Source organism: Colobus angolensis, unplaced genomic scaffold (assembly GCF_000951035.1).
Source record: "Colobus angolensis palliatus isolate OR3802 unplaced genomic scaffold, Cang.pa_1.0 Scaffold125, whole genome shotgun sequence".
Classification (NCBI taxonomy): Eukaryota; Metazoa; Chordata; class Mammalia; order Primates; family Cercopithecidae; genus Colobus; species Colobus angolensis.
This window is the reverse complement of record NW_012113697.1, coordinates 4,452,628-4,477,547: the sequence shown is the minus strand read 5'-3', so window position 1 is coordinate 4,477,547 and position 24,920 is coordinate 4,452,628. Positions and strand designations below refer to the sequence as shown.

Below are 24,920 nucleotides of genomic sequence, written 5' to 3'. Positions count from 1 at the left end.
AAAACATTGCTGCACTTTCTGTAGGTTTTGTGTTGTATGATGCTGGCTTGAGTTTTCTCCTTTATTTTTTAAAATGGCATTTCAGCAGGGTATATCTAGATATCGGTCCCTTTTAATGCATAGTCTGGTACTTGATTCTTTCTTTTGATCTAAAGACCAAAGTCTTCCATCTGTTCAGAAAAAAAGAAAAACTATTAACTTTTAATTATTGCTTCTGAACTCTCCCTTCTGTCTCTCCTCTGGGAGTGTTATTTTAAATAGATATGACTCCTAAAGTTGTCCTCTGTGCCCTGTCTTTTCTCCCAAAGTTTTTATCTCTTTGTCTTTCCCCTCCGAGTACCCAGTGCCTTTCTCTCATTGGACTCTGCTTTATCAGTTTCCTTCTCTATCCATTCTCTAGTCCAGATCTGCAACCCCAGGCAAACTGTCCTGATCAGTTTGTTTCCCCCTCATGGCTGTTGGCCTAATCTCACAGATGCAAAATTCTGTTAAGTCTTACAGAGATCACCATTTGGATATTATCTCATTTTTTCCCTCCTTTCCTTGCAGCAAATCTCTTTCACAGAGAAGCTTTCCCTCCGCTTGCTTTCTTATCAGAGACAGCTGCATCACACACTCCAGGAGCCCAGCCACAGTCCTCTCTTTAGCTTGAATCTGCATCCTGCCTGGGGACAGTTGTCCTTTGGTGCTGTCTCTAGGAATTCTGAATTCTGCTGAGATTTGGGAAAGGCATGGAGTTCTGATGGGAGGTCGAGGCAGCCTGGGCAGTGACTGAGCTAAAATGAAATCTTTGTTGCTTTAAGGAGGGTTGTCAGTGGTGAAGGTGAGGGGGCAGTGGCAGAACTAGAGGTATAGACATCACCAGGATGCCGATTTGCACCATTCGGTTCAGCACGTGGTGGAAGGCATCTTCTGAAACCGGAAACCACCCTTGTCTGGCTGTGGACTGTGTATCTGCCCGTCCTGTGAATGGAAGTGCTCATGCTTTACGGAACTTTGGCTTACTTCTGTTCAGAGCTCTGCTGGATATACATGGTTGTTTCTCTTGAATTGCAATTTGGTCACAGTTTGCCTTCTTTTGTCCTCTTACCCTGATAAGCGGCAGATGGGCAGAGAAGGCAGGACACGGAAAGGGGAGGTTCTTTGTGTTACAGCTAACAAATCCTATGATACCTACTCATATAGTCATGAGTTCCTATCATCAACCCATTGACTTTATGCATCACCAAGGAAAGAAGAGGCACTGACTCCCCTTTCTTCTCTTTGCCTGCCTGGGGCTTCACTTTTTTTTTTCTTGAGATGAAGTCTCACTCTGTCGAGTAGCTGGGACTACAGGCGCATGCCACCACACTTGACTCAGTTTTTGCATTTTTAATAAAGATGGGGTTTCACCATGTTAGCCAGGATGCTCCCAATCTACTGACCTCATGATCCACCTGCCTTGACCTCCCAAAGTGCTGGGATTACAGGTGTGAGCCACCGCGCCCGGCCTGGGCTTCACTTTTAACCAGCCCTTCTTCCCTTCATGCTGCCTTTGTTCATATTAAACTTTGGAGGCTTCAGAGAATGCAAATCATTCTAGACCTTGACCCTGGGTCCGGCGGAAGACTGACCTGTCACTGGTCCAAACATAGTGGTTCATGAAGTGTTGTCCTTGGACCTAAGAGCATTATCAGCATCATCTGGGAACTTGTTAGGAATGGAAATTGTCAGGCCTCTCCTCTGACCTACTAAATCTGGGATTCTGGAGCCGGGACCCAGCAATCTATGCCATCCAGAAGAGTGTGGTACACACACAACTTTGAGAACCACAGCTCAAATGAAAGCTGAAACTGTCATTGTGCTTTTTCTACCTCAGCCTTATGAGCAGCTTTCCCAAAAAGTGTCCCAAAGGATGACTTTGAAACACATAAAGGCTCCGTAGACAGTTCAGTGATCACTGCCTTGTAAGAAGTCCCTAGACTTGGTTTTTATGTAGCTTTTCATTAAACTCAACATTTTCCAAACGGATTTGATCAAAGAATTCTTTATTCCTTTCAAATGTTCTTGGTGCTGCCACATTATGCCCCAGAATCTTTTTCCCCTGACTCAAAACCTCAGTACTTCTGAGCTTCAGCTTCTATGAACCTGGGTGTCACCAAGTGGAATTCTCCAGACCTAACATTTCTACTGTGCCTTGGTCACTGTCCTAGAGAAGGGTCACAGGTGATTTGTTCAGGCCACAGTGTGAGAGTTCAGGTGGCCAGTGTGAGAGTGTAGAAAGATTGTGGACTTTGAAGGCAGCTAGACCTGGTTGGAAACCAGAATCTACCACCACTTAGCTCCATGAACTTGGGAAAGTGACCATTTTTCATGAGGTTCTTGAGAGGAGTAAATGAAGCTAGGTGTGCACACTGGACTGAGCATGAGATTTGGAGTCAGAAGACTCGGATGCAAGGGCCTCTATTTTTCCATCAAGAAAATAGGAGAATAATAATAATAAACAACTTACCGCATGGCACTGACTACAATTTTAAGTGACACGTATATGTGAAAGATCTTTGTAAACTACAAAATGCTATATACAATGTTAACTATTATTATGTCAAAAGAAAAAACGCTATGTTTGCAGAGGCTCTGTTTCTCTGCCTGGTGCATAGTTGGTGATCCAGAAACTTCATTCCTTTCTAATGAGCATCCCCCCCGAGCCCCAGAACAAGGCATAGCCCTGAGGGACCTTATTCCAGCTGACAGATAAGAGTGATTTGTAAGTGACACAGGCGTAGTTTTATGTTCCATCTTCCTCAGTATCGATTTACTTATCAAAGATGTTATTTATAAGAAGCACAAACATCAGTCCAAATTCTACAGGATGTATCACAGGTTCTGAATTAATGCGGGCCAAATTTATGAGGGTTCTGAGTCATTTCTTCTTTTTCTTACTCTTCTGTTAGTGGGTGGAGTGGGGAGGAAGTGATGGAGTTACAAAAGGGTCCCAACTCTCCCCAGGGCTGGTAACAAACCCTTCCACACACCTTTGACCTCCCCCTTCTTCTCCCCCTGATGAAGACGTATTTCTCCAGATAGTGGAGTTCAGTTTCTGGAGCTGTCACATGGCCTAGGAGATGGGCAGAAGCCTTAGTTCAGTTCTAATAATTCTGTTCTTTTCTTTCTTTTTTCTGAGTTGGAGCCTCATTCTATTGCCCAGGCTGGAGTACAGTGGCACAATCTCGGCTCACTGCAACCTCCGCCTCCTAGTTTCAAGTGGTTCTCCTGCCTCAGCCTCCTAAGTAGCTGGGATTACAGATGCACGCCACCACATCTGGCTAATTTTTGTATTTTTTTTTAGTAGAGACCGGGTTTCACCATGTTGGTCAGGCTGGTCTCGAACTCCTGACCTCGTGATCTGCCCACCTCGGCCTCCCAAAGTGCTGGGGTTATAGGCATGAACCACCGCGCCTGGCCTAATAATTCTATTCTATAAAAGTAAGGGTGTGGCCACAGTGTTTTACAGCAAGAATGCTCCTCCTGGAAAGCTGTGTGCCCTGAAGAAGGAGGTAACTTATTCCAGAAGGGAGGGTGTGAGGGAAACAGTGACAAAATTCTCCTGTTCCTGATGCGCGAAGACACCACTTCTCAGAGTGTGGTTCCCAAAACAGTGGCATTCACATCGCCAAGGGACTTTGATAGAAGGGCAGACTCTTGAGCCCTATCCTGGGTCTTCTGAATCAGAAACTCTGGGAGTGGGACCCGGCACCTGTTTTAAGCCCTCCTGGCTATGCGGATGCATGCTCAGGTTTGAGGTCTCAGGTGAGAGGGAGGGAAGTGGAGCTAGACTCCACTTTTCCGAGGAAGAGAGCTGAAGCCCTGAATATAAATAGTGGGTAGAGCTGAGTGCCTAAGAGGTATTCATTGAAGCCACCTGAATAAACTGAGCTTAGGTTGCTCCTCCATTTACACTAAGGCAGTGGTTCTCATTTCCGGTGGCATTAGAATCACTAGAGAGTGTTTTAAAAATATACCTGCCTAAGCCTGGACCCCAGCCAATTGAATCAGAATCTCTGGAGTTGAGTCTGAGGGTCTGCATTTAAAAAAAAAAAATTTTACTTTAAGTTTCAGGATACATGTGCAGAACATGCAGGTTTGTTACATAGGTATACATGTGCCATGGTGGTTTGCTGCACCTGTCAACCCATCGTCTGGGTTTTAAGCCCCATGTGCATTAGCTATTTGTCTTAATGCTCTCCTTCTCCTCGTTCCCCTGCCCTCGATTCCAGCACGTACCCAGGGTTGCAATCTGTTGATCCAGAGAGTGGCTTGTTAGGAAAATCGTGATTTGCATTGTCTTTGTATTTTCATAATTTTTTCCATTAGGCATTTATTTTACCTATTTATATGAAACAAATTACATATTCATATGGAAAAAAACACTTGGAAAATATAGAAAAGCTGAAAAGACAGAAGAAATAGCGCTCATGTTCCTACTATCCAAAGACATTTGTCTTTGATATGTTGGTGTGCTTTTTTTCTATCTTTGTGTGTGTGTTTGTGTGTGTGTGCGCGTGTGTGTGCATGCATGCACCGGTTTGAATTTTTACAGCACTGTGATTCTATTTAGTGAACCATTTCTGTCCATTTTAAACTTCACATTATATCTGAAGTAGTTCTGTGCATTGTTATAGCTATACATACGATTTTTAATACACTCTTGTGGTAACATGAAAGAAATGGTTTTTCTCCATTTTCACATGTGCATACTTTAGGAGGGCATTCAGGGAGGCCTTTCTTTCTTTACAATGCCTGTATTTCAATCTTTTCCTCCCCTCAAACCCACAGGTAGATATAGATATCTGCATTAGGTGGGCAGGGGATAACGTCTGCTACAGAAAGTCAAGAAAGTGAAGCACATATATATTTTCTCAGGATTTTGTAACCACCATTCTATTTGTCAGTCTCAGCTGCTGTCGGACTTCTCTAAAGTCACAAGCTATAGTCCCACAGGTTGTGGTGTGATTCATCAACATTAGGAAGAAAAAACAAATGAATAATGGATGAAAGAGACAGAGGGAAGGTGAGATAAAGGAAAGAGCGTTGGGACAAATAGACTAAGGTTCTGGTGTACCTTGCACTCAGCCAGAAATGCCAAAATCAAGCCATGTATCTCCTTTGCTCTCCTATACGTTCAATGTCATGTAATGTTCCCAGGACTTTGTTCTTTGTTGTGCAGTTTTATATACATATATGTATATATATACTTATATATATATTATATTATATGTTATAGATCAGATGTGAATTCTGTTGTAGGGATGTGTATCCCTGTCTTCCCCTGAGTATATATATGTGTATTTATACACTTATATATATACACATATATAATATATAATTATATATAATATATATGTATATATATTGGGTAATATATATAATTTTCATATATAATATATATTTTATATATATGTGTATATATATTCTTGACTGCCTCCACCTTCTGACTTAGCTGCTGGTATGCATGCCGTCACTGTTGAGTGAAGTGCAGCTGCGCTTGTCTTCCATGTTGGTGTCGTGGATGCGCCAGGTAATTCTGCCCCATCTTCTTGCAGGGCATTATGGGAAGGATGCTTACCGAAGTGGAGGACCTGATCTCCATAACTTCATCTCATCTGGATTTGTCACATTAGGAAGAGGACACACCAAGGGTACAGTGGAAACCATTTTTTACTAAAATACAGAGGTGGCCTAGGGAACCCCCATCTGAAATGAGAAGATGGTGTGGAGGCCAGAGGCTTGTCTGGGACAGGAATAAGCGGGGTGGTTCCATGGCAGCTTGTCCTGGTGACAAGCGTGGCTTCTGACAGGAGTTACCAGGAGGTCACAGGTGTGACTTTAGAGGGCGATAGACTTCCAAGAGACACCCATCCCACTCCACCCATGGCGGGGAGCAGGACGCAGATGCCGGCGGCTCCCTGTGGGAGGGGACCACGGGAGTGTAGTAGAAAACACTGCCGGTGGATGTAGCAGCATTTGCAATGTGTGTGTTCGCCTCTTGGCTATTACTCCTTTTCCTTTTGAAAGCTGCATTTTATAAACCGATGTCAACGTTCTGTACTGTGGTATCTAAGCCGGTGTGCATGTGGAGAGTTTCGGCATCCTCAGTGTGTTTCCGTAAACACTCTGGGATGTGGACACAAAGGTAGAAGGTTGTGCAAACCTTCAAGCCTCAAGATGAAAGCTAACCTAGAGTTTCTGCTGAGCTGCTTTACGACCTAGCTGACAGCTTGCAGAGCATCTGTGCGGGGGGCACGGACTCCTCCTCAATTCTGTCTTTTGTTTAAACAAGGTCCTACGAGTGTTGTGAGCATTCTGTCACATCAAGAGTCACTGGATCCCTAACTCCTTTGATTACCGTCCCAATACCTGTGTGCTGTTATAGATCAAATGTGAATTCTGTTGTAGGGATAGTGTATCCCTGTCTTTCCCTGAGATATGTGTCTTGTGTGAGTAAACAAGGAACTGTGCAATATTTTCTTACGTTCCATGCACCTACTTTTACAATTCCTTATGTGATGTTTGTTCATCCTATAGAGAAAAAAAAAATCTGTATCTGTGTATGTATTTTCTGTTGTGTCTATTTGTGTCTAAATAAAGTTTATTGAGGATACAGGTGGCATTTGTGGCTACTAAGAGTTGCAGAATCAAACTGGGACCAGCTATCTCCAGAGTGGGAAATGCACTTCACAGTTACTCACTAAAAGATACATTCTGGGCCATAGTCTATCAACTCAAACCTGGTCCCTAGGTCACAATCCACTTTGTGATTATTACCTAGCACTGTGAAACAATTTACTCTCAAACTTAGCATTTTAAAACAGTAATAAACATCTCTTATCTCACATGGTTCCTGTGGGTTGGGAACCTGAGTGCTTTGGGCTTGGAGTCTCATGAGGTTGCCATCACCACGTCAGGCAGGGCTGCTTCCTCTGAAGGCTTGACTAGGGCTGGAGGATCTGCCTCCAAGATGCTTCACTCACATGATGCTGCATATTGGCAAGAAGCTTCAGTTCCTCCCTGTGACGTTCTCTCCCTGGGTAGCTGAGTGTCTTCACTGCATGGTGCCTGGATTTCCTCAGGGTGGGTAATCAGAGAAAGAGAAAGAAGACACAGCGTCTTCGATGACCAATCCTATTGGTTGCACACCATTATTTTTGCAATATCCTATTCTGAGTGGCTGTGAACTACACTGAGGCATGAATATCAGGAGCCAAGGGTTGTTGGGGGCCAATGTGGAGGCTAGCTGCCACAAGCCTACAAACCTCGGAGCAGAGGTGGAAATATGGATTTCCAAACAACACAGCAACTCTTACGGAGGTTTCTCCACTGCTGTGGTTGCTCACCCTTTCCTCTACCCCTTACCCTTATAGATGGTCCAACCCAAAACACCCAACACTTCAACCAACACAACTCTTTATACTCTTTATACATATAATAAATATGATGGCTTTCAGTTCATGCATTCTTTCAACAAATATTTAATGAGGCCTGCTATGTGCTAAGCAATATTTAGAAGATATGGAGCTTACAGAGTTCCTTACAGAACTCACATTCCACTGGGGGAAACAGACAAATTATTGACAATAAGTACAAGGAGAAAAATTAAAGCAGGCAGCAGGGAGTGCAGTGGCAGGAAGCTGCTCTTGCCAGGGAAGGCCTCTCCAATAAGGTGGGAATTGGGGAAGTAGAAAGGAGGCCAGTCTGAGTACAGCAGGATAAAAGAGGACGAGAGTGGAAAGAGAAAGGATCCAAGCCATAGGGGAGCCAGATCATACATTTATCCATTTGTGGACTTAAGGCTGCTTCCAAATGAACTGGACTCCATCACAGCCACATAAAGGTGATTCCCAGTCCCCATCTGTCCTTTCAGTCACTGCTGCTCGGGACATCCAGGAGACTCTCCCCTGCCCATGCCTGTGGGGCTATGCTGTGTCTGATGCTCCTTATCTCCCATCTTAACTTGTTCTGTGGCACCACCTTCCCCTCCTGTGCATGCATTGTTTGTTCTCCCCATTCACTATTTGTGCCGTATTTTTTCTCCCCATTCCCTTCTCTACCAAGGCTTCTGACACCTTCTCTTTCCAGGAATATACCTTGTGTGTATTTCCCTACTTAGAGAACAGCTGAAGTTTCAAGAACAAAGAATCTGGGTTTGAGGGTGGTGGTGGGGGTAGCGGGTGCAGGCAGACTTCGGAAATGGAGATTCCCTTTTTTAGAGGGAGAGGGAGAGAGAGAGGGAGACAGGGTCTCACTCTGTTGCCCAGGCTGAAGTACAGTGGCACAATCATAGCTCACTATAACCTCAAACTCCTGGGCTCTAGTGATCATTCCATTTCAGCATCTTGAGTAGGACTACAGGTGCATGCTCCCATGCCCAGCTAATTTACTTTTTAAAAAATGTTTGTAGAAACAGGGTCTCACTATGTTGCCCAGGCTGGTCTCAAACTCCTGGCCTCAAGCGATCCTCCCACCTTCCCCTCCCAAAGTGCTGAGTTTATGGGACTGAGTCACTACACCTGGTCTGAACTTCCCTTCTAATGTCAGGGACTCTTTAGTCCTCTGGACAGCTTGGATCTCTGATAAAGGGCAGAGAACCATCCTCTCTTCCTTCAGAGCAACTAAGTTCAACTCCAAGTGCTAGCTGTAAGCAACTGGCCCCATCTAAATATCCCGTGGAAGGGAACAATTCAGAAACATATAATGTGGGGTCATTTTCATTTGTATGTGTTTAATTCTCTTTGTTTTCTTTCTCTATCCTTTGTTTTAACTTCAGTAGATCCTCTTCCTTTATGCCTTTCTCTGCCTTCATCCAACATTTTCCTTAGGCCTCCTGGTGGCATCTGGCCATTGCATTGCCCCATTTTGACTCTCAGGACTAAATGGGTAGCCAACACCTGCTTTACCATTGCCCTACTAACCTGGATCACTTAATTTAATATGTATTTCTAATCAGACTCTGATTATCCAAGAGCCAAGCATGGATGGTCCTTGTTCTAAGTGAGGGTGGGAGTCTTCATTGGAATCTTAGTTGACAGCAGTTCTGTCAGCCTTTTTTTTTTTTTTTTTTTGAGACGGAGTCTCACTCTGTCACCTAGGCTGGCATGCAGTGCAGTGGCACAATTTTGACTCACTGCAACCTTTGCCTCCCAGGTCCAAGCAATTCTCCTGCCTCAGCCTCCCAAGTAGCTGGGACTACAGGCATGCACCACCATGCCTGGCTAATTTTTGTATTTTTAGTAGAGACAGGGCTTCACCATGTTAGCCAGGCCCGTCTCGAACTCCTGACCTCAGGTGATCCACCTGTCTCAGCCTCCCAAAGTGCTAGGATTACAGGCATGAGCCACCGTGCCCAGCCCTGTCAGCCCTTTTTTATAGGCTCTAGAGGCAGCTTGGAGACAGAAGCACCCTCTAGCATCAATGGAGGCTCCTCCACTTCAAGGGCTTGGGGGTAAGAATGCATATGGATCTGTCTGCTTTGTAACAAGATCCATAGTGCGTGGGTAATTAAATACTCTCAAAGGAAGCCTACAATAAATGGGTATTCTTTTGTTAGTGGGACTGAGAATGTGAGACCTTATAAAACATAGAATTCTGCCTGTGGGGGCTCCATATCCCTCAAAGGCCTCTACTATGTCTCTCACCTGTTGGTAGAGCCTTCATTTTTGTCTAGAAGGTTCTACAGTGATTGACCAACCCCCCAGGTTACATAGCACTGCCTTAGGCTTCCCAGGGACTAGAATTAGTTCTGACACCCTTTTTCAGGACTTTCTAACTGAATGGCATGCTCATTCTTTTTCTTATAATTCTTACTTTTCCTCTGACCGTCTCCTTCTAAGTACCTACTTCTGCATGTCTCCCTTTCCTTGGTTCCTTTCTTTGACCTCCTGTTCATCGCTTATGATAAATAGAATCTGGGGCTAAAATGCTGATCTGAGCGACCGTGAATGTAGGCCAAATTCCCCTGAAATCTTTTCTTCGTTCATTAGACAAGATCAACCGGCCCCCAACACTGGAACCCAGAACAGTCTTTAGCAAGGCAAAGAAAGAGTCCTCCCAGGCTGCCACCATGAAAGCTCAGTGATGAAGACTTCTATTTGTTGAGCATTTACTATGTACCAGGTCTTTACATACATACATACGTACGTACATACATACATACTGTGTGCCCGTATCTCCACCTTTACAACTACCCTGTGGGAGAGCTCGTTACCTTCACTTCATAGGCAAAAAGTGAAACTCAGAGCAGTCGAGCAGCTTGCCTAAATCAACATTAAGCAGTCAGTCATGTTTTGTTCCAAATCCAGGCCTGATTCTGAAGATCTGCTGCTGCTCACTGTGCTATCCTGCCTCTCCAAGCTGGGGAGCAGCTGAGGTGGTGGATGGGCTGTGCTTCCATGGGAACCACACGTAATGCTCAATAGAAGATGACTCTTCTTGTTAGAGGCACACATTTTGCAAGACAGGAAGTCGTAAAAAAGATGAGCCAGGAGTTACAGCATGAACACTGGATTGGCAGGGACTGCTCTTCTGGACAGGAAGCTCAGTCCCTTCAGATAGATTTTCAGAATCTGTCTAAATGAATACACCTATGGAAACCCTCTTTGACTTTGGCAATTTGGTTAAAAACTCAGTCAAGCTGGCTGATTTTTGAGCCTGGTTGAAAAGCCAGGGAATTCTTTCCAGAACCCCCACATGTCAATATTGTCAATTCCAGTGGTTTCCACTGGGATATCCCTGGCCACGCCAGGTCTGAGTAAGGGGTCCTTACAGTGGTGGTAGCGGCAGCGGCAGATGTGCTCACTGCAGCCGCAGGGTGAATGTGACACGTAGGTCCCCATGGAGGTGACGATGCGAGTTACTACCTGCCCTCCTCCTCTGGTATTTCTCACCACTCACCAGGCTCTTTCTGCCATGCAGGGAGCCAGGTAGAGGACGGTGGGAGTTAGAGAGAGAGAGAGAGAAAGACCAAGGGAGAGAGAAAGAGAGACATTTTTGAAGCCTTTGAAAGAGGAAGGAGCTACAGTGATCGCTCTGTTATAGGAGTGATTGCCCATTTTTCCATTAATTCCTCCACTAAATCACATTTCCTGAGAACTAGCTGAATGCTAGACGCTGTCCTGGGCACTGAGGATACAGCAGACAAACTTACATATCAGTCAGAGAAGACAGAAATAAATCAAGACGCAAGTAAATCTATGAAGTAGGTCCAATGGAGTTAGGAGCTTTGGAGCAATTAAGGCAGGGAATGGAGGTGCAGGCAGGTGGGTGTATGTGATCATCTCTCAGTGAAATGGAAGGCAAACCACCAGCTGTAAGTGAGGGGTTAGGGTGACCGACCATCCCAGGTTGCCCAGGACTGTCCAGTTTTAGCACTGAAAATCCTGTGTCCTAGGAAAAGTTTCTGGCAAATGAGGACAGTTGGTCACCCTAATGGTGTGGGAGAAAGCCCAGCCAGTCTGGCTTCAAATCATTTTTCACAATGACCTGCAGAACCCAGAGACGTAGCATAAGGGTCCTTCTGCCCAGAGCTCGAACTGGCACAGCTCCAAGGCCCTAGGAAATATTGGAACTGCTCTGAGGTCACCTGGGAGATGGAGACAAAGGCCAGAATGCAAGAAGCTGTTGGCCTGAAAGCACCTTTCCAGACTCCACAGAACAGCCCTGAACAGATCCTGTCATCCCATCCAGATAATGCTCTTGGGGACTGGGTTGGGTATGGCCATCCTGCTGCCCAGAGAGGCACTCCACGGGGTCTGAGGCGGAAAGTTCAGGGACTAAATGCTAAAAAAGGGGTGAGTGCGTAGGAGCAGGTGATGAGGTCAAGGCTGGAAAAGTGACCATCCTGAGGCCAATTTAGGAGTCTCACCAACAAGGGGAATCACAGAGTACCCCTTTGGCTGTGCAGGCACACCGATCTGAGGAGGAGGAGGAGCTGCGGGGCTGGAGGAATTCTAGAGGCTAGGCTGATGGCACTTGCTGTATCTCACTCTGAGAAGCGCATGAAGCCAGGCCCGGCTTATAAAATTCAGAAAACGCAGAGATGTTAGTCAATGATGAATGGGGTAAATAGTCTAATGGGAGTAAGAGAGCAGGACAAGGGGAAGCAAGGATAAGAACCTTGGTCCCTGGAACTGGTGGAGGATGTGACAGTAGAAGATTTTTGAGGAGTGTGACTTTGGGAAGGAACGATGGCCAGGGACTAACCATTAACGTGGGAGGCTGAACAAAGCAGAGAAGTTAATCGAAGCTGAGGTCAGGGACCTCCTCCAGCTGCGTCAGGTTTTCCGTGGACTGTGGACATCCTACCCAGCACTGCCTTCTGGGGCTGAGCTCGCTTTATCTCCTCAGCCTTTTCTGCAGCCCCACGGCTGATCTGATCCAGGGGCCGTGCTCACCACTCGCACCAGCCCATTTGTCTGGGTGCTGCCTGTGGCCTCACACGATACAAGATTTGAAATTAGGTCTTTTCTCCTAGGGAGAAAGAATGCATGTGTATGTGTGGGCCTCCGTAAAATCACAGGCTGCCACCCCCACACCAGGATTTGGCCAAGAACCCCAGACCAACAGTGGATTGTGGCAAGGAGGCGTCTGAGGCATCTAATAGAACCCTGCCTTGATATTTTCACGATCCGGAGAGCCAGGGGAGTGAGTGGGTTTGAGTATACCAAGGTGTTTGAACGCTGGACTCTAGATAAAGCACAGCGCTCAGAAGGCGTCCAGTCTCCTTGGCAACAGTGAGCTTTTTCAACGCTGAGAGGGAAGTACAGGCTTGCCTGGGAATGGCCTCTGTGAAGCCAGTACCACCTGGGAGCCGTCTTTCTTGTGTGGCTCTGTAGGTGAGGCGTGGATGGGGAGGAGTGGGAGCAGAGCAGAGCGGAACTCTCGGGTTCTGGGCTGAGGGCACCAAAGATCTCAGCTGACTATTGGTCATTCAGATCTGCACCTGTGGGACAGCACCCCTGTTTACTTCACGTCCGTTCACTCCTGATTAACGGCTGGATACGGAGAACCTGTCATTGACTTGGTGTGCTCAGCTTTATTCAGTAGTGTTTCCCATGACCCTGGATAGCACCCACAGGCTGTCCCTAAGTCTTACCCTTAGGAAAATATGGTGTGTCAGTGTGATTCCATATGTTGTTAGAATCGAGTCAACCTCACACCGTAGCTACTTGGTAAAAAATGATTGCATCAGAAGTAAAGATGGGCCTGTAGGAATGGTGAGTTTTATCCTCAACAGAACTACTGTTCAAACAAAAGTTTATATATATATATATTATATATATTTGTATATATAAGTTTATATATATATATAAATATATATATATTTTTAAAGGTAAAAAAAAAAAACCTGTGAGAGTTCTCAGTTGGGTAGTTCTGTTTGTAATTTCAGTCATTTTGCCTAAGGGCAATGATTCTACAAAATTCCATTTCCCATATGGGTTCTGTTAACAAGAATGCCCACCACCCTCCGGAAAGCTGAAAGGATGCTGTGACTCCTTGGTATGGCCCAGGACTCCGTCTCCAGCTGCATTCACAGCAATTAAGCCAGTCAGGTTGACATGAGGAGCAGTATAGAGCACTAAGCACTCAAGCATGGAACAAGTTCCTGAGCCACCCACAGAGTCCACCTCTAAGGTAGCACCACCACGTTTGCCCTCAGGGCACTCACTTGAAGCCATAGGCCTGGCCCCAAGGAAGTCAGTCTACAGGCTGACCCAGGGAATGGGCATCGTTCTTCTTTAGCTCACCTCATTCGAAGAGAGTGCTTGGTTTGAAGTGGCACATGGATTGGTATCTCCATGGGGCATCTAAGCTGTCACCCAACTCACACTACCTTGGCAAATGGTGTCACAGAGAAAAATTCCCATCCACCAGGCATATGTTGAGTCCTGGAGCATTCATATCCCTGTTTAATGCTTGTTTGTGGGCCTGCCACCATTGGCCCATGCAGGTGGCAGGGCAATCCACTGGGACAGTCTTCTGGGCTGGTATAAGGAGAGGAGAGATAGTACCGGGCAAAGGAGGAGTGCCAGATAAACTGCAAGGCTGCTTGCTTGAGGAAGTTCCAGCTCTTACCTACCTATAGGGTACATGGATGCTTTCCTAAAAAGGGAAATACCTCAGGTATAGCTGGATCTCCCATGGCCCCCGGTTGGGAGCAAGAGAGACTTTTGGACATTGGGGATCATGAATGTGTCCCGTATTCCTCAGCGTTCACCAGCTTGTCTTTCTTTCTGTTAGGCAGAAGGGGAGGCTCACGGGAAGTCTGTTACAACCCTAATCTTGGTGCTTTCTTTACCGTGTCTTTGGGAGAGGAGAGAGGATGGAGTTCTGTTTTCCCAGAGGCTGGCTTGCTCAGCCAGAGGTCTAGCAGCTCTGGGCTGCTGCTTTTCTTGTTTTCTAATCCGTCCCTGGTGCCAGATCTGAGCTTTCTCTTGCCATGACCCTTGGGATAGTACAGTTTCTCTTCCTGGCATTGGTCTTGGCACTGACTGGTCATCCAAGTTGGGAATCTCCCCTTCCTGGATGCCAGCCCTTGGCATTTGCTTCCCTCATTCTCTACTGCTCACTGCCAAGAGTCTCCCAGACCCTGAAAGCTAAGCTATGGGGCTAAGTCAAGCCCCAGGAAGGAGATAGGAATGGCTTCTCTATGCCAGCTGGGGTCTGTGGCCAGGAGAAAACAGCCTGTCAATCCACAGTGGCCAGGATTTCATGGTGGCCTAGAAGTGGGGCAGAAGACTGGTGTTCTCAGGGCATTACCGTTTGGAACCTAACTATATTATTTTGTGACTCTGCTTCTGTGCAGATTATAAACATGGCAGAATAAATAAATTTCAGCCCCTCCTGCCTAGAATCATGGCCTCAGCCTCAGTCTTATTCCACTCCAAATAGTAATGTAAACATTCTTCATTCGATGGTTGTTGGAAGAAGAAAACTGTGAAGAGAGTCATGGAGTCAGACATGCTGGACTCCTGGCTCCAACCTTGCTAGCTGTGTGACTTTGGCCTCTTTGACATTCATCTATATAATAGGGTAACAGTACTACCTACTTATCAGGGCTATTGTGGAGACTGTAGGAGAAACACCTGCACCAGAGCTCTGAGCACTCAAGCAGTGGTCGCCCTTCATGTTGTTGGAGCTTAAGAGTGCTGTAGAACCTTACCCCTCAAAGGATGATGCCAGGCCAGCCACTTGGCTTCCCCTGGGAGCCAGTGAGAAATGCAGACTCCCAGGCCCCACCCCAAACCTACTGAATCAGAATCACCATTTTATTATCACCAAATCTCCAGGTAATTCACACATGCATTAAAATTTGAGAAGCACTGATAGAAAATATTTTTTTAAATTTCAGTGAAGTCCCCTCAATGGCCTTTAAGATCACTTCTAAGATTCATGTGCCACACAGTCTCATTCCATATCCTGCATGTTGGAAGGCAGGTTGTCCCATAGCTGAGGAGGAAAATAATTTGAAGAGCTCTGAGGGGGGATGCAGGGACCTCTTAAGATTCCAGTGACCTGTTCTAGATTGGGAACCAAAACCAGCCAGAGACATGTATATTTGCCCATTCCAGTGAAACTCAAGGATCAGTTGAGCAAAGATGAGTAAGACAGATTCTGCCTATGAGAAGCCAGGCAGTAAAACTCCTGCTGAGTAAATGGGAAGTGCCATGAAGTAGATCCCAAGAACAGTGGAAGATATTATAAGAGAAAAATGTTGCCTCTGAATGGACGGGTGCTCAGTGGCCTCCTATGGGAGACAAGGGTTGAGAGAATCACCTTGCAGGAAAAGAAAAAAGTGACAGGCCGAGAATAGGGCAGGACAGGTATTTCAGGTGGGGGAGCCTCCTAAACAAAGACGTGATCATGGAAATGCAGGTGTGTGGGGCCATAAGTCACCTGTAGAGGGTAGAGCAGGAAAGTGATGGGGCCATAAGTCAACTGTAAAGGGTTGTCAGGAAGATGATGGGGCCGTAAGTCACCTGTAAAGGGTAATAAGAAAGTGATGGGGCTATAGGACACCTGTAGGCAGGTAGTGGAAAATTGAAGGCACCATAGGAGACCTGTAGGGGGCAGTAGGAAACAGAGCTAGAAAGGCGGGTTGGAGACAGTGTCCTGAATCCTTCCAGGCACAAAAATGTGGGCTGAGTTAAACATTACAATTAATGACCACTGTCCATGCCCTCTTCCTCCTTCTTACACTTCTGCCTTTAAGAACAGAACGAAGGAGCAAAGCAACACACAAAAAGCAGACCTGTGTGTGTGGCTGACTCCATGGACAGAGATGGACTACAGACTGATGTTCAACTCCCCTCACCTCTACTCTTCTCAGCATGAGTGTCCCCATTTGCATGAATTGTGGGGTAGCTCAGACTGCAGAGCTGAAGGGAGTTGAGTGGGTTTATGGATTTCGTGCTCCCCAGAGACTCAACCATGACCCCAATCATAGATAGTTTCACTGTTGCAGGCCTCAGTTTCCTCATGTAAATCAGAGCCTTGAAGATTGATAAGACCCTTTATTGTCTGACATTCTGGGATAGTTTCAAGATAAGATACTTCCTAAATGTAGGCCTACTGCATCGAATAAGGTGGGGAGATTTTCCCCCAGAGGATGTCTTTGAGTTTGAACACCCCATGTGTTCTCAGAGCAGTCTATTCTTCTGCCAGTCTGAGTCTTAGACCATTCATATCCTTGTTTAAGGTACCAGTAATAAGACCCTCCCAATATGAACATGGGACTGAAGAGAAGTGGCTTTTTTCTAAGATTAATAGCAGGTTGTTCATAGTTCATACCTGAAGACCCTTCCACAAGGAATTAATAAATTTGCAGTTTGGGTTCAGAGGGGCCAGAGCTCATAAAGTATTCATTCCTTGAATAGGATTGATGTCAGACTCTTGTTCTCTTCATCTGCTTCCCAGTAAATCTTTTTCTTTTTTTTTCTGTCCTGGGGGAGTAACTCTGGGGAAATGTAATGGTTTTCTAGTTTTTCACTAAGAGCAGTTGAACGCCTGAGCCCTGAATCCATTCAACTGAAATAGATAGGGCCATGGCATAGTCATTAGCTGCTGTGCCAAAACTTGTGTTGAAATTTGACTCTCAGAGCTGCAGTGTTGGGAGGTGGAGCCTAGCAGAAGGGTATTGGCTCTTGGGGGAGGATTCCTCAGGAATAGATTATTGCTGTCCCATAGGGTTGAGTTCTTGCTCTCACAGAACTGGATTAATATCCTGACAGTGGGTTATTATAAAAGTGAGTTTGCTTCCCAGATGCTCTCTTGCTTCCTCTGTTGCCATGTTATCTCCATACACGCCTAGACCTCGCTTTGCTTTGTCATGAGTAGAAGCATCATGAGCCCCTCAGCAGATACAGCTGCCCAGTCCTGGACTTTGCAGCCACCAGAATCATGAGCCAAATAAACCTTATTTCTTTGTAAATTACCCAGTCTCAGGTATTCTAATACAGCAACACAAATGGACTAAGATATGAGCTATGCCCAGCTTGGGGTGTAGCAGATTAGAGAGAAGCTTATGCTTACACAGATGAAGACATGGTTCCCACAGTGAAAAACAAAGGAGAGAGCCAAAAATGTAGACAAGTGGGCAATGAGGGAATGGAACCTCAAGCCAGGATCCACAAAGAAGGCCCTACATGGCTGGGGCTAAAGAAGGCAGGTTCTTTGGCCACATCAGGTGGGAGTAGGGGTACCAGTGGACCAAATGAGTAGAATAAGTAGCGCCCTGTTTTATGTGAATTGAGAGGTTCTGGGGAATGTTCTTGCTCTTGAGTATTTGCCCCTAAGCCCAAATTCTGCCCAAATTCTGTCATCATAGCCTTTTCTTTAGATACGAGACATTCTTAGTCTTCAGGAGATCCCTTTTAAGAAGATATCTGGGCATTTATTGAGGTAGATCATTCCGTATGATTGCTCAGTCATGTATTGGGCCTTGGCCCTTTTCCCTCAACTTCCTCTTCCCCTGGTGTTCCCCACCTTGGTAAATGGCTCCACTACCTACACAGTTGCTCAAGCAGCACTCTCCACACTGCACACTATCCTTGACATCTTTCTCTCTCTCACTGCCTGCGTCCAAGTCCATTACCATTCTATTTCATTCTCTTGAACTTCCACATAATTTGCCCCCTTCTTAGCCAGGATCCTAGTCTGTGCCTCCTCTGCTTCCCATCTAGACAAGTTGCAAAGGCCTCCTCCAAGGAGTTCCATTTCCACTGCCCACCCTCCACCCACATCCTGTCCTCTACTGAGCAGCCAGGGTGATCTAACTCATTCTAAATTTATTCCAATGTACCTTCCTAACCTAAGGTATTCTAATGTAACCTTTCTAAAGCTCAGTTCTATTGTTATTACCTAGGTTCTAAAACCTCTAAGGCTTTATTGGAGCCAGAATCATATATATCATACACACACACACACACACACACACACACACACACACACACACACCCTAACTCTTTGGAACAGTGCTTGCCCATCATAAAAATACTGAGCTCAAAACTCTGAAATCACAAGATGCACATACTCTTCTTTCATTCCTCTATTCTGTGGTAGAAAACATGACTCAGAATGAAAGCAAACAAGGCTCAACATCATCTAGCCCTTGCTTAACACTCAGGCATCTTGCTCTGCTGCTGTCCTTCTTGCTCACTGCACTCTAGCCAAAACTGGCTTCCTTTCTGCTCTTCCCTTTTTAGGGCCTTTACCCAGGCTCTTCCTTCTATCTGGAATGTTCTTCCACTTTGGTACCTAATGGACCAATATACTCATCATTCAGGTCTCTGCCTAAATTTTCCTTTCTCTAGTAAGTCTTCTTTGGCCCTGAAACGAAAATCATATCTTTCATAATATTTTCTTTATCATACTCTTCAAAATATTATTTTTAACTTGTATGCTGTCTTGCCTAATGTCTGTCTTTGCCCCTATGTGAGCAAGGACCATATCTGGGGATGTTGACCACTGTGTTGCCTATGGCTAGCACAGTGCCTGGCGCATAGTTGATGCCCAGTGGATATTCATTAAAGAATGAGTGGATGGTTGGATGGATAAATTGAAACAACTCCAACCTGGGAGTCAAGAGACCTGATAATTTGCAGATAAATGTAGTCTTAGAAAATTGCTTCATCTTTCTGAGTCTGCACCTCCCTACCTGTAAATTTTCAACAAGATATTCTTCATTTCTAATATTTCAGGACTCCTGCATATGTGCTGAGATACAATGCATCTGTGCTAAGACAGCCCCTCCCACCTCTGTCAAAGTTGGTGCCCCTTTGAGTAATCTCTGTACCTTTTATGAACCCATTACCACTCAATCATATACATTTTTGAACACAAAATTCTGCATATTGGTTTTTTTTTCAGCTTAATATTCCTTATAGATAATTTGATATCTACATCTACAGTTTTCGCTCAATTCTGCACCTCCCCCATGACTGCTTAATCATATATGCTATTATACCATCATTTATATAGCCAGTTTTAGGCCCACAACTTTTTTACTGACTTTATGTTTTAATGTTTTTATTTAGAAACAATTTCAGACATATGTAAAAGTTAGAATAATAGTGCAAATAATTCCTGTATACCCTTTGAATTTTCCAAATTTTAACATTTTAACACATTTGGTTTATCATTTTCTATCTCTTTGCCTCTCGTAGTCTCTGTTTCTCTGTCTCTCTCTTTTGTTACGTATAACGATATATACACATACACACATTATAAACACACACAGTTTTGTAACTATGTGTATATATTTCTTTATAATTATTTCTCTGAAATATTTTTGAGAGTAAATTTCAGATATGGTGGCCCTTTATTTCTTTTCCTTTTTTCTTTCTTTTTTTTTTGAGACGGAGTCTCACTCTATTGCCCAGACTGGAGTGCAGTGGTGTGATCTCGGCTCACTGCAAGCTCTGCCTCCTGGATTCACACAGTGGCCCTTTATTTCTAAGTACATATGTATTTTTTAAACTCAAGGATATTCTTTTACACAGCCACACTATGATTATCAAAATCAGAATATATTTCTTTATAATTGTTTTTCTGAAATATTTGAGAATAAATTTCAGATATGGTGGTCCTTTATTTCTTTTTTTTCATTCTTTTTTTTTTTTTTTTTCCTTTTTTGAGATGGAGTCTCGCTCTGTTGCCCAGACTGGAGTGCAGTGGTGCGATCTTGGCTCACTGCAAGCTCCGCCTCCTGGATTCACACGGTGGCCCTGTATTTCTAAGTACATAAGTATTTTTTAAATTCAAGGACATTCTTTTACACAGCCCAGTATAATTATCAAAATCAGAAAAATTATCATTGATACAATACCGGTACATAATCTAAAGTGTTTATTCAAATGTGCCAGTAGTGTAAAAAGAAAAATGTTTTTCCTGGTCCGGGATCACGTGTTGTTAGGTTTATTTCTAAGTGGCTGATCATCGTTGCTGTCTGTAAATGAGGTTTCTCTACCACAGGCCCGCTGTTTATGCTTGAATATATGAAGGCTATTGATTTCCTTGTGTTAATTTTATATTCTGCTACCTTACTGATTTCTTTTATTGCTTATCTTTATTATTGGCATCCTGGGTATGCTATCATATCATATGCAAATACAGGCAGTTTTACTTTTTTTTTTTTTTTTTGAGACAGAATTTTTCTCTTGTTGCCCAGGCTGGAGTGCAGTGGCACGATCTCAGCTCACTGCAACCTCCACCTCCTGGGTTCAAGCGATTCTCCTGCCTCAGCCTCCCAAGTAGCTGGGATTACAGGCGCCCACCACCACGCCCAGCTAATTTTTGTATTTTTAGTAGAGATGGGGTTTCTCCATGTTGGCCACGCTGATCTCGAACTCCTGATCTCAAGTGATCCACCAGCCTCGGCCTCCCAAAGTGCTGGGATTACAGGCCTGAACCACTGTGCCCAACCAGTTTTACTTCTTTACAGTTAACGCTTCTCTATTGTCTGATTGCATTGGATTAATGCCACTAGTAAAATGTTGAATAGTAGTGGAGATAAAAGGCCTCTTTGCTTTGTTTCTGATGTTAGCGGAAATCCCTCCACAGCATTCCCATTAAGATCCTGTCTTTATGACTAAGGTAGATAGACAGAGATGCTAGGTAAATTGATTCACAAGAATTCATGTTGAGAAATTATCACTCGGTTCCTATTTTTTTGAGTTTTCTTATTAATCAAGAATGGGTATTGAATTTTGTCAAAAGACTTTTCAGCATCTGTAGAGATCATCATAGACTTTTCCCTTAGATCTGTTTGTTTGTTGTGTAATGTAAATGGATTTCCTAATATTGACCTAATCTTGCAATCTTGGAATAAATCCCATGTTGTTTTATTTTCTTAATATAGTGTTGGATACTGTTTGCTAATATTTTATTTAGCATTTTGTGTCAATATTCATGAATGATACTGGTTAATAGTTTTCTTTCTTATGCTGCATCCTGTTTAGTATCAATGTTATACTTGCTTTCTTAAAATAATTAGGGTTGGTTCCAAGTCTTTGCTATTGTGAATAGTGCTGCAATAAACATACGTGTGTGCATGTGTCTTTAGGGTACAGTGATTTATAATCCTTTGAGTATATATCCAGTAATGGGATTGCTGGGTCAAATGGAATTTCTGGTTCTAGATCCTTGAGGAATCGCCACACTGTCTTCCAGAACGGTTGAACTAATTTACTCTGCCACCAACAATGTAAAAGCGTTCCTCAACAGACTAACACAGGAATAGAAAACCAAACACCACATGTTCTCACTCGTAAGTGGGAGTTGAACAATGAGATCACATGCACACAGGGAAGGGAACATCACATACCAGGGCCTGTCGGGAGTTGGGGGGCAAGGGGAGGGAGAGCATTAGGACAAATACCTAATGCATGCGAGATGCATTAACCTCGATGATGGGTTGACAGGTGCAGCAAACCACCACGGCACATGTATAACTATGTAACAAACCTGCACGTTCTGTACATGTATCTCAGAACTTAAAGTAAAATTTAAAAAAAAAAAATTAGGAATTCCACTCCATTTTCAATGCTCTAGAAACATATGTACAACATAGTGGCTCTCTGGCTTTTGTAGGCTGGAAACAGGTCTCCTATGAAATCATCAGGGCCTAGAACTTCTGGGTAGGGTAGTTTATTAACTTAATTTTTTTTTACAAGCTGTACGTTTTTAGCTGTTTCATTTATATTTTAAAATGTTGACATTTAGGTAGATTTTCATGGTTTTTGTTTTTCCTAGTAGTTACCTTTGTACTTTTTAAATACTGCTTTTTAAATACTTTTTAATACTTTGTAAATACTTTTTCATACTTTTTAAATACTTTTTAAATACTGCTTAGTTCCAAGTGCTTTTATTTAACTTTGTAAAACTAGTTTATCAATTTTATTGGTATTTCTTAACTTACGCTTCCTGCCTACACAACAATCAATGTGATTATTCTACTTTTTTTCCTGCCTCCTTTCTCTTTCCAGTTTTTAGTTGCATTATTTCTACTTTGTCACATACAGCATCTGGGTGCTGAATGTCTACTCTCTTACCTGTGTGTGTGTGTGTGTGTGTGTGCACGCGCACGCGTGTGTGTGTTCCCTACCTTTTAATTTTGTTTGTTCTCTGAAGTTTGCCCAGTCCTCTCTTGGCTGGAGTTTATCTTCCAACAGATTGCTCAAGAAGGGCTCGTGGATGCATAACTCCCTAAGTTCTTGTGTCTTGAAACAGTTGTTTTACGTACTTGACACCTGAAGGCAATCTGCCTGGTTTTGAAATTCTAGGTTCACACCTTCTTTTCCTGGAAAATGCTGTCCCATTGTTGCCTTGCTTTCTATGTTACTTTTTCTTTTCTTTTCTTTCCTTTTTTTTTTTTTTTTTTTGAGAAGTCTGATGACAGAGTCTTCTGATCTTGTAAGTTATTTGATCTTTTTGTTTAAAAGACTGGAGAATTTTTTTCTTTATCTTTGAAGCCTTCATTTTGCTAGGACATCAGAGTTGTTGATTCTGAGTACATTTTCCAGGTACCAAGTGGGCTTTTTTGATATGTACCTCAGTGTCATATCCAAGGGAGATTAGAGCCCCTGCTTAGGCATCTTGTACGTTAGTCCTCATTTTGTCTTTTTCTTTCATATATTTCTTGAGTTCAATTAATTCTCTTTAAATTTTTTCTTTCTGCTGGTTGTTTTTACTTTTTGAATTTCTGTTTTAAGAGTTTTTTTTTTTAATAACTACAAATGTGTCCTTAAGGCTGTTTAATTCATTTCCAAGTATTGTGTTAGATTTTCTTCTGCTTCATGGTTAGTTTCACATAAGTTTGGGAGAAAATTGTTGTCAGTATAGGAGTTTGGATTTGGAGTCTCATTTTACATTTTTAACAGATTAGTATATGTTTATTCATATTTTTATGCCTTTAAACATTTATAGCAGTATATGCTATTTCTATTTTTAAAAAGGCATCCTTTTCTATTAATACAAAAAGTACAATTTGATTAATGGATATGATGATGATGATGATGATGATGATGAAGAAGTAGTTGTGTGTCCTATGATTTTTGGGTCCTCTTTCGTCTTACAGGATGCCACTGCTCCCGACTTCTATGCCTCCTTTCCTCTTTAATGAACAATCTCCAAAGTGCTTCTTTCCTTATTTTATTTTCTTCTCATTCAGAAGACTGTGACTTTGAGTTGCATGTAATCAGTACTCTGACCTAGTAAGTTTTTCCAGTATTTTCATACTGAGGATGAACTTACTCATTCCAACAGTAGGTGTTTTTTGTTGTTGGTTTTTTTTTTTGGACAGACTCTCTCTCTGTTGCCAGGCTGGAGTGCAGTAGCACGATCTCGGCTCACTGCAACCTCTGTCTCCCGGGTTCAAGCAATTCTCCTGCCTCAGCCTCCCAAGTAGCTGGGACTACAGGTGCGTGCCACCACACCCAGCTGATTTTTGTATTTTTAGTAGATATGGGGTTTCACCATGTTGGTCAGGATGGTCTCAATCTCTTGACCTCATGATCTACCTGCCTCGGCCTCCCAAAGTGCTGGGATTACAGGCGTGAGCCACCGCGCCCGGCCCCAGTAGTAGTTTTGATCATTCTTGGGCCTGCTGGTATTTTCCCTCTTCTATCTTCTACGTAGGTTTTTTGTTTTTGTTTTTTGTTTTCCAGACTCTCTTGCTCATCACAAGGATTGTAGCAGGAGTGGAAAGATCACTTGCTGTATTTTTTCTTATTTTATTAAAAGTAATTTAAATCTGGGAGTTTTCTGTTTTCCAGTTATGCTGAGGACATAGCTACAGTGGTAATTACAGTGTAATTATAGCCGGGGGTTTCTGATTATAATGCTTTGATTGTATTTTACAATAAAAAGATGGAGTAGGAGAAATGGAATGCAGCTCTGTTGGAGCTGCTCATATGAAATGCAATCTGCCTTGACTGGCTACACTGTCTGGTATTGTGTGTAGTGCTGTATTTATTCCCTGCGTTTGCTCCCGACTGCGAGAAACCCTAACCAGTAATTGATTCTACTTACCAATATTGGATGTAGGACTCAATATTATGTCATTGACAAGTATGAAATTATTTGACCGTCCATTCTCCATTTTTTAAGATTTTTGTTTGTTTGTTTTATGAGACAGAGTCTTGCTCTGTCACCCAGACTGGAGTGCAGTGGCACAATCTCAGCTCACTGCAACCTCCGTCTCCCAGGTTCAAATGATTCTCCTGCCTCAGCCTCCCAAGTAGCTGGGATTAGAGGTACCCACTACCACGCCCAGCTAATTTTTGTATTTTTAGTAGAGACAGGGTTTCACTAGGTTACCCAGGCTGGTATCGAACTCCTGACCTCAGGTGATCTGCCTGCCTCGGCGTCCCAAACTGCTGGGATTACAGGCG

At 43.7% G+C, this 24,920-nt stretch overlaps 1 protein-coding gene across 3 annotated transcripts in view; it reads left to right on the top strand.

The window, feature by feature from the left end:
* The window catches only part of SHISA6 (shisa family member 6), a 327,051-nt gene that overhangs the window by 139,634 nt on the left and 162,497 nt on the right, over positions 1–24,920 (top strand). For 2 of the 3 annotated variants that reach the window (XM_011933246.1, XM_011933245.1), the window contains exon 3: positions 5,583–5,678. The exons of the other annotated variant lie outside the window; for it this stretch is intronic. In XM_011933246.1, the coding sequence (XP_011788636.1) occupies positions 5,583–5,678 (96 nt within the window). The remainder of the gene's footprint in view (positions 1–5,582; positions 5,679–24,920) is intronic. 3 annotated transcript variants of the gene reach the window in all.